Source organism: Ustilago hordei, assembly GCF_900519145.1.
Source record: "Ustilago hordei strain Uho2 genome assembly, contig: UHO2_contig_03, whole genome shotgun sequence".
Classification (NCBI taxonomy): Eukaryota; Fungi; Basidiomycota; class Ustilaginomycetes; order Ustilaginales; family Ustilaginaceae; genus Ustilago; species Ustilago hordei.
Window position 1 is genome coordinate 1,934,714 of NW_024545288.1, and position 10,247 is coordinate 1,944,960.

General features: G+C 52.2%; 1 protein-coding gene across 1 annotated transcript; it reads right to left on the reverse strand.

The window, feature by feature from the left end:
- Positions 1-450: 450 nt before the first annotated feature.
- Positions 451-4,116, reverse strand: UHO2_02173 (uncharacterized protein; the record flags this gene model as incomplete). The annotated part of the gene is made up of 1 exon (XM_041559610.1): positions 451-4,116. One exon carries the CDS (start codon positions 4,114-4,116, stop codon positions 451-453), a length of 3,666 nt encoding a protein of 1,221 aa, XP_041415544.1.
- Positions 4,117-10,247: the final 6,131 nt, after the last annotated feature.

Below are 10,247 nucleotides of genomic sequence, written 5' to 3' on the forward strand. Positions count from 1 at the left end.
TGAGACACCAACACACGCGTGTTGTAATTCTTTCCTTTTTCTTTTCTCAGCTCAAGCACTTTGACAGTGTAAAACGGCGCACATATTATTGTGACAGCAGGCTGAAGGATTTCTGCATTGCAACCGCGGAGACATGGTCTCGTCTGGCCAAGCATTCGATATTCCTGAAGCCGTTTCGGCTCTAGTGAGAAGCATGCTTTGCTCAGGGTTGTTCGTATGATCAGCTCTCATCGGTAAGAAACGCGAAATGGCACTAGAATATGCAGTTTGTTCGCAAAAAAAGAAAAAGAAAAAGAAAAGAAAAAAGAAAAAGGTCAGATGCCAATGTGTTTCTACGATGACAGTGCGTTAGATGGCTTCAGAAGTAAGCCGTATCTGGCCAACCATGGCCGTCATGACTGAACACAAAAGGTTTCGTGTGGTATGCTTGTTATCTGCGCTTGCCTTGGCTTAACCCGAAGCAGTGGTGGACGCTCCAGACGCGCTTGCTTTCGCTTCGCTATTATTGGTGCAAGACGGCACCAGAGGTGCTTTAAGCCGTTGCCAACCACATCGACCTGTCCAGCCAGCATAGCCAGCCAAGAAGCGGTGCTGACAAATCTGCTCAGCCGATGGTCTCGACTCAGGGTTGAGCTCAAGGCAGCGTGTGATAAGATCAACAAAGTCGTCAACTCGTCCTCCGCCGTCAGGCTCAACTCCTTCCTTGTCCTTGCAAGGCGACCATGCCGGGTCGAGCGGTGCCATCTCCAAGTCCTCGTCAGCGAGATCTGCATCTGGATCAGAAGGTCCACCACGAGCAATCATGCAGCGTTCTTTCAAGGTTTGTGCTGCTCTCGTGCCCTCCTCCAGCCCTTGCACCGCCTCTTCACCATTCCAGAATGGACATTCTCCGCAGAGCAGCACAAAGCCAACGACACCAAGCGCCCAGACATCCTGTGCCTGACCTGCATACTTCTCTCCCTGCAAGATCTCGGCAGCTGCGTAGTCGAGGGTGCCGCTGAACGTGTCGAACAGCTTTCCAGGCCGCACATGTGCTGCACTTCCGAAGTCGATAAACTGTGCATTGCCCTCTCCATCCAAGATGATGTTCTCGTCCTTGATGTCACGGTGGACAATGTTGTTGGCGTGCAAGAACCAGAGCGCATCCGCAACCTGGCCAAAGATGCTTCGACACTGTGATGCAGCGAGACCATCAGGCGCGCTCTCGACATGGTCAAAGAGATCTTGGCCGCGGCCGAAACAGGGCATTACCAAGTAGTAGAATTCGTAGTCTTCGAAGAAGTCAAGCATCCTGCAGATGTTGGGATGGGATGTTGCTGTCGCTGTGGGTGCCGAAGAGCCCGTTTTGCCCAATGCTTCCCCTCGTTCCGCCTCGAGCCGTTTGCGAGCGCGATACTCTTCAAGAGTCTTGGGTCGCTTAGGTGCCCAGGGTCGCGGCTTGACGGGCGGGACGTATGCGATGCGTCTGAGCTGGTCCATGACATGGATCTCGACAGGGATGGGACCGAGGACACGGTGCCGACGCCAGCAGTCGGCAAGGATGCGGCTCTTGATGATGTACTTGATGACTACCTCGTCTCCCTGAGGAGAGCCATCAAGACCCTTCTTTCTTGCCTTCTTCACCAAGCCATACGCTCCCCGTCCGACGTCCGAGACAATCTCAAAGTCAGCGATGCTCTTCTCGCCATTGTAATCCTGCGGGTAGAGTTGCGCTGCACCTTGAACGTCTCCGGAGACGGTTGGTCTCTTGCTGCGTGGAAGGCGAAGCGTTGTCCCTCGATCCAGCATTGGCTGAGGCGTTCCAGAGCTATCGTTCATCACTGTCAGGGGGCTACCCTGCGTCTTGGGGAGTGCCTTGTTGTCCGAGGCCAGTGGGGTAAGAGGAGTCAAATCCGTTTGAGGCAAGATTTTGCCCACCTGGGGTGACACGGGCGAAAGGTTGTCTTCGTCCTCCTCGTGCAAGCTGCCCAACTCGTCGCCGAGTACGGAGCCTGCTCTGCTGGCTGCACGGCTGAGACCCAGCTGTTTGAGCTTCTCCATCACCTCAACGCCTAGGCCATGGTCGTCCGAATCATCACTGTCCATATCACTGTCGTCGCCGTAGTCAACTGCGCCGGCTTCGAGATTGACTCTCGACGCCGATTGCGAGCCTGACAATGCCAGACGGCTTCCTCGCTGCACCGACGAGCTGGAGCTGAAGTTGGTGCCGCTTCGGCTTCTGCGCCCTGCCAATCCAACGCCCTGGCTTTCCAGGTAGCGCGACCATTCCTCGGTCGTTGGTGTGCGAAGCAAACTGGCAGAACCGAGGATGACAGAGCCGGACGGCGATCTTACAGGAGGCATCCTGCTGCCCTGTGGCATCGAGGTCGTAGCGGCATTGGCGGATGCTGGCAAAACGGGTTCGGAAGCTTCAAGGCCTTGGTAGCTCAAAACAGTGTCGAGCCTAGCCAACGCTGCACGAGACAGGGTACGTTCGGATTTTTGCCGCAACAGAGCTTGCGATCTTTGAGATCCGGCAACGTTTGCTGGCTTGGCGAGAGGATGAAGGGACGATGGAGATTGTGGCGAAGATGCAGGTTGCTCCAAAGGCTGCGACGAAAGCTTTGGCGATCGAGTGCCTGCTAGCTCTGTTACTGAAGAGGCAGGTTGCAGCGAGAGAGACGCGGATGAAGGGTCCCAAGTAGGAGTCGTCGTGCCTGGTGAGGCAGGTTGTGAATAGGCGAAGCTAGGTGCATGCCTTTGCGCCTCGAGAACGCTGAAAGGTGCATTCTCCCAGCCGGTCTGCTTTCGCGCTCGTTCACGAGCAGCAGCTCGACCTCCGTCTGCACTTGTGAACGTCATGGTCAAACCAGGATGCAAGGCCAATTGCGAGCGGGAACGTAACATGATCATACCGGAATGACGACGCGGAACGAGCGGCAAGAAGACGTTGGTGGCAGAGGAAGAGAGCAGCTCTTCTGCGCTGGGCTGCATACTGTTCTCAGCTGTTGGAGATCCAAGGAGCTGACGCTGCTCTGCTGGCGGCAAAGACAATAGTTGTGCGGCAGGCAGAAGCTGCTCTTCGGCCTTGCGGGTGGGTGCTGGCGATGTGAGAACAGCCGGTGGTGTCTCGAGCTCCTGGGAAAGCTGTTCTTCTACCATGGCAGTATCATCGGGCGTTGGAGTTGATTCTGTGGTATCCCCGTTCTGCCCATCCGTACCATCGTCGCTCTGTTGTCCGTCAGCAACGTTGCGTTCAGCTTCTGTTGTCGCGTGCGTTGGCTTTGGGCTGGATGGAGCCGTTGCAGATGTCGTTGAAGAGGAACATGTGAGTGTCAAGTCGGAGTGGAGCTTGTTGGCGAGCGTGGTGTCGAGCGATACTGGCGACTCAGTCGGAGGAGCGGGAGTAAGTCGATCGAGCTCGCTACGAGATACGACCGAGGATGCCAGGCTGGAAACACTTCCTGTCGATGTGCGATTTGAGAGAGAGCGGAGAGAGAATGCAGCAGCAGAAGAAGCTGTCGATGTGCGGGAGGAAGTGGGAGCTGCCGAAGAGTGAGATTGATCCGCAGAAGCTGAAAGTGGCGGATCGTATTTTGATGCTCTGTCGGCTGAGACGTGATCGGGCTCAGAACTGCGTCGATCTGGCACATTGGTGGTAGCGGATGAGGTTGGCAAAGCTGAAGATTGCTCACTGTCGGCGCTTGCTATACGATCTGAGTCTTCCTCTTCGGAATCTTCCTGATAATGAGCTAGCGAAGATCGATGTGGCTTGGAATGGTAAGGTCGGCTGTCGTCACCGGAATGCCCTGAGGAAAGAGACGTCTCCGGTAGCGAGCTGCGACCCCAGCTACCTGAGCGGGTAACACCTCCCACGCCTCCAAGCTTGGCCAGACTCATTGACTCGCACCTGAGAGAGGGTGTCGAGTAAGTTTTGGTGCGATCGGAGTACTGGTCCTCACCCTCTCCTTCGGCAGGGTCCCTTTCATCGTCACTGCCGGGATCGTCACGATAGTATGGAGAATTGACGGTTGCAGACGAGGAAGAAGAAGACGGGGTGTAGTCGAAGTAGCTGGCGCGCCGCAGCGACTCGGATGAGTTGAGCGCTGCGACGGATCGAATCTGTTCTAGAGGCATCAACTATGGAAGCTCCGGACTGTTGTGAGGGGTATATTAGCACATTGATGTGGTGCGATTGGCAAACGAGTCTGAGCGTGGTATCTTGGATGGCGCAGTGTAGGCGATCAACTGGGTCGCGAAGGGAACGTCAAAAGGTAACGGGCCTCAAGTTGTCTCAGCTAGCCGAGCAAAGGCATCGGAAGCGGACGAGCCGTTGAATGAGGTTTGGGTGCGGCTATGCTGGTGGCAGAATGTGCTGGTGCTGTTGGTAGCGCAACGAGAAGAAAGCCTGTAAGTGATGCGCCGATAGGAATGCTGCTTCTTGGCAAGGCGTCGATACGTGAAAAGCTAGGCTTTGGTCGAAGGTCGGCTTGGTCGAGAAGGAAGGTGTATGAGCCGTGAGCAAGCAGTGGATGACGCTAACAGCAAAGCTTATGAGGGATGTTGGTGGAGATGGAATGCATCGAAATGAGCTCAGCCCGACATGGCTGTGGGCGCGGATTGCCTTTGATGAGACGGCAATGTGAATATGTGAGGGTTTGCTTCTCAAGGAACGTGACAGCAGCCATAGTAGAGGAGCAGCGGATGAGCACAGCGGCTGTGTGTGATCAACAGATCCCTCTTTTTCTTTTTTTCCCCCTTTTTTTTTTCTTTTTTTTTTTTCTTTTTTTTTTTTTTACGTCTTTTTCTCTCTGCAATGGTTAGGGTGAAGAGAGTGCGGGAGAAGCGAGCCTTCAGATGCTGTCTGTTTCACTCTGGCTCGCGAAAGCAAGAGAGTAAATGAGCTCAGATTCCGCGGGGTCGGTGCTTTTTCGCGGGTTCAGAAAGAGTTGTGTCCTGGCTGACGCAGCAGGTCCACTTTATGAGCAGCCGAGGCCTTCTTGTCCATCGCGAGCATCAGTTCCCTGCCTTCCTGGCCTTGCTGTTTGCATTGACTAAAGCAGCCGGCGACAACTCACATTGCAAGTTTACTTTCTGCACCCTGCAACCGCAAATTGGCTCCGGCATCAGCAAATCATCAGCAACGTCGTCAAGAACCTCATCATTACATGTCATTGGCGGCATGCGATCAACACATAGCCGAAGCTCAATCGAACTTCAGTCTTACCGTGTCACAGAGAAGCCAAGTAGGCGACAAAACCAGGTCTTTGCGGTCAATACTCCACAGCATTCAGCGTTAGCTTTCAAAATGTCATTACCAACTGTAGCACAAGCCTCTTTGACTCCTCCGACTGCCCAGAGCAGCGTCATAAAGTGTTGGGGAAGAACCTGCTCCACCTTGACGTTTGCTGCGCTCATGTCTCACTTGCCGCCTGTTGGGCTACGCGCTCGTGACTCAGACGTTATCAGCCTCTTGCAGAACGGAGATGGGCCTCTTGCTTGGAGGCAATCATTTGTTTAGCAGTGGCGTCGATCTTTGGTACGCCGTGCGTAACAGACATTGAGACATGAGCAGCAGCAGCAGCATGGTCCGGAAGCGTCCCTTTGTTCGGCGAGCAGAATCAGGGCACCGGTCGACGCCCGCCAAAGCTGGGAACTTGAATTGAAGATAACAATTAATATACGGCGTTATCGGGGTCACGATCAGACTCCCTTTGCCACAGCCGTATGTTCTATGTAATGCTTGGTTTTCTTAGTGTGAGACTAAATGACAAACACATATATATACTCCATTCACTGCTCTGATCCCATCCGAGGCAGGGTGTGTTCCTTCATTTGTACCCCTGTGTTGCTATGATACCGGGTGCCACTGTGCTGTCACCATGACAACAATTGCATACCTCATTGTGCTCCTCGCTTATGTGAGCCTCCCGTATCTCGATGTCTCGGCCGTAACACGTGCACCTTGCTTGAGATGCCGACGCATCTTCAACTCCCCCCTTCGGCGGGATCTCCAGTCCTATCATCCTAGCCAATCGTGAGGTGTTAAGACCCTGTAAGGGTTTTGTCAAGACATCTGCAACGTTGTTTGCCGTTCCGACATATTTGATCTCCACATCGCCCTCTTGTACGTGATCGCGTACGAAATGATACCGTGTGTCGATGTGCTTTAACTTCCAATGTTTGGCTGGGTCTTTACTCACCTGTATGCACCCCTGGCTGTCTGTGTATAGTACGGGCCGAACGCCCGTGGCCTCCAAATCCCGGAGCAAATATGAGAAGAATAAGGTTTCTCGTACCGCTTCGGAAGCGGCGACAAACTCTGCTTCGACTGCCGACAGTGCCACACACTTCTGAACGTGTGATTTCCAACTCACCGGACATCCATACACATATGTTATCGACCCCGAGGTACTTCTTCGTCCATTTGTGGGGTCGGATGCCCAGTTTGCGTCGGTATACGTCGTTACCGGTGTATCCAAGTGCTCGTTTGTCTCTCCTCCTAGGTGCAACTGATATTCGTTCGTTTGGTTCAGGTACTTTACCACGTGGACAGCTGCCTTCCATGCACTGTCGATCGGGATCGACATATATCGCGCCAATACGCCGACGGCAAAGGCAATATCTGGTCGGGCTGTGTTGGAGACCCATAATAGTTGGCCGACCAATTCTTGATACCTCTTTGCTCGCTTAGGTTCACATCGCTCGCCTCCGGCGGTGTTCGCTACACTCAGCATGGGTATCCAGGATTTCTCGTTTGCTCCTCCTAACCATTTGTTCACCATTTCCTTGATGTATGCCGTTAGACTCAGGGATATCCTCCTCCGTCTTCTATCACGTATAATCTTGATACCCAGAAATTCTTTGATCCTTCCATTGTCTTGCGTCTCCCATTTGTCCATGATCTCCCGCTTTGCGCGGTCTACTTCCTCACGACTGGGTGATGTTATCAGCATGTCGTCCACGTATGCTGTGATGATCGTGATCTTGTCGCCTGTCCCTCTTGAGTATAGGCATGGAGCGCTCTGCATGCAATGAAATCCGATCGTCCGGAGGTGTGAGTCTAACTCAATGTTCCATTCTCGGCCCGACTGTTTCAAACCGTACAGTCCTTTCACTACCTTCAACACTTTTCCGGGTGGTATTTCGATTCCTACTGGGGGCTTGAGGTATATGTCAGGGGTCTCGCGCCTGAAACCCAGGTCGGTCCGTCGAGATACTCGGTGACTATCAAACTGTGTGACAGCTATTGTCTCGGTATCGGTGACTATCAAGTTGTGCAGTGACAGCAGGTGGCGTTCGTTGTATACACTATCGTAGGTTTCGGCTGACCTCTGTGGACACTCCGTTCAGGGGTAGCTCGGCACGATCAATATCAATATTATGATGACACCAAGGTCTGGTGTGAGTGTTAATGATGATGAGGTTGATGGTGTTGGTGATGGGATTGGTGATGTCGATGATAATGAGGTTGATGGTGTTGGTGATAAGGTTGGTGGCGTCAACACGAGTGTCCAGTGTGTTGACTTGATGCTTGAAGTGATCCCCGGACCGCAGTGGACTACTGCCTTCGGTTCTATCTATATCCGGACCGCTAACCTGCTATGGGCGCCTTCGGACGTCAGGTAGTGGTGATACAACACACACACTACGATGAGGAGCAACCTTGATAGATTGCTGCTATGCTGACTGTAACTAATGAGTACTTGTGTTTCTAAAGTATTGACTAGTTGTATGGTGAGTAGAGTGGATGGGGATCCACTCGACCTATGATGATGAGAAAGCATGGTTATATACCTCTTCACAGCATTGCCAGCGATGCTGCTCCTGCTCTCTCTCCAGAGAGTACCTTCTTCATCGAGTACTGCTCAGGGGCCTCTCCTGCTTGGCACCCCTGTGCCTCTTGTCGACACTGCTCCTCCTCCTCATGACCTGGTGTCGACTCCTTCGACACTGCTCCTCCTCCTTTGATCAGTGACAGTTCCTTTGGCTCTTGTCTCTCGAGCCCCTGAATGGTAACCATCTGCATGCTCCTTGAGCTTGGTCCTCTTCGTGGCTGTGCTTGGCCCTCCTTTGCATGTGAGTCCATAGGAGTCCATGGTCTCCATGGAGACTGCACTACGACCATGCTCTCTACTGGTGTCGACTAGGTCTTCGATACCTGTGCTCCTTCCATATGAACCCATGACCCTCCTGCTTCTTGAGCATCCAGGCCCATGACAGTATACATCATGGTGTATAGTGGAGTTCAGGTACGCTTGCTTTACGTCAATAGAATCCATTTCCCAATCTCGTATTGCTGCGACCGCGATCACCCCTCGAATGGATTGGATAGGTGCTACTGGTGCGAAGACCTCTGTATAGTCGATGCCCTCGCGTTGAGTGAAACCTCGTGCCACGAGCCGGGCTTTGAACTTTGTTGGCACGAGGTTTGCATCGGTTTTGATCTTGAGTACCCAACGTGTGTCGACGGTGTTTGCACCCTTTGGAAGGTCGACTATCTCCCATGTGCCCATCGCCTCTAATCCATCCAGCTCCTTTCGCATGGCCTCCTCCCAGTGCTTTCTGTCCTCTCCATTCATTGCTTCATGTATGGTTGGGTCCAGGTTCTTTCTCCGTTCCGGTCGCGTCGCTACGAGTCCATAGAATTCGCTGTCAATTTGAGTTTCGGCGATTGGTCCTTGTTCCATCACCTCTGCTATTCCTTCGCGTAATCTTTCTTCCGAGTCTGACTCCATATCCATGTATTCTCGTAGTGGCTCTTCATCTGTTTCGTCGAATATATTTTCTTTGTTATATCCTAGATCTTCGAGATTTTCTTCTGTCATCGTCATTGGGGGTGCCTTTGTATCAACCGGTCGCCACTCTGTTCTGTCTGACCAGCACTTTGATTCCATGAATTTTGCTGAATTGCTCCAGAAGATGTTCGGATTGTAGTCCGGGCTGTAGAAAAGCCAGCCCTTCCTCTCTAGACTGTACCCTAAGAAAATGGATGCGACGGCTCGCTGGTCCAGTTTCTTGTTGTCCCGTTTAACTTTGGGTATGTTTACCCATGCCAGACAACCAAACACTCGTAGGAGCTTTAAAGCTCGTTCCGGCGACTTGCCAAACATCGCTTGATAAGGGAATTCATTATCAACGCTCGGAGTGAGGTTTATTTTGAACGCTGCAGCTCTGATCGCGTATGGCCAGAACTTCTTCGGTAGTCTCCTCTGCATTAGCAACGTTCTCATCTTCTCTCCAAGGGTCCTGTTCATTCTCTCTACCCGTCCATTTTGTTTGCTGTTGTACCCTACGGTGGTTTGCCACTCTATGCCCTTTTCTAGCGACCATTCTAATGCATCATTGCTTTTCCATTCTGTTCCTTGATCGGATCGGATCGCTTTTAGCTTCCGATCCGTCTGTGTCTCCAGGAACGAAACAATCCTTTTAAGTTGCATAAAGGCATGACTCTTTCGTGTCAATGGCTGTGCATACACATACTTGCTATGATCGTCGACTAGCACCAACGTGCATGTGTACTCCGTCACGTGGGACGAGTCTATTATTAGATCGACGTGGATAAGATCCAGGGGCCCTACGGCTCTCTCGCCGCTACCTTTCCCCATCCGAGCGCTTGTGCTCTTGGATCGTACGCACTGCTCACATGTCAGAGCGGTGTTTGGATCCAATTTCATGGTATGCTTATCCTTTAACTTGTTTGTGATCGCCTTAGCTTTATCTCTTCCTGGGTGCCCGAGACGCTCATGCCATAGTTGTTGCTTTGAAACTTTCGGCTCATTCTTAATATGCTCGAACTCCTCATCAACACCTTCAAACAATGGTGCTGATGTGGCCATCGCGCTTTCTTGCCATGTGTCGCCTCGGAACTCCAGAAGTCCTCGCTCGCGATTCTTTGCAATCTTAAGTGTCATGCCGTTTGTTAAGAAAATTTGGCCGCCGGTTGTGTCCAATATCACTCGTGCTCCTTCATCCGTTAATGAATTTGTTGACAGAAGGTTAACCTTAAGGTGCTTTACATACAATACATTTTGCAGAGAGATTTCCCCGTAATCTGTTGATATGCTCGCATCTCCTATAGCTGCCGCTTTCAAGACCTCGCTTCCGGCGGTAATTATCCGCTTTCGGCAAGTTCTCGGGTGAATGAGCATGCTGTAGTCGTTCACCATATGATAACTCGCCCCCGAGTCCAAGATCCAATGAGCTGTTTCTTTTGGGTTCGAGGGGTCCTGCCATTTCATTGGGAGGGTGAGGGAGCACCACGCTTC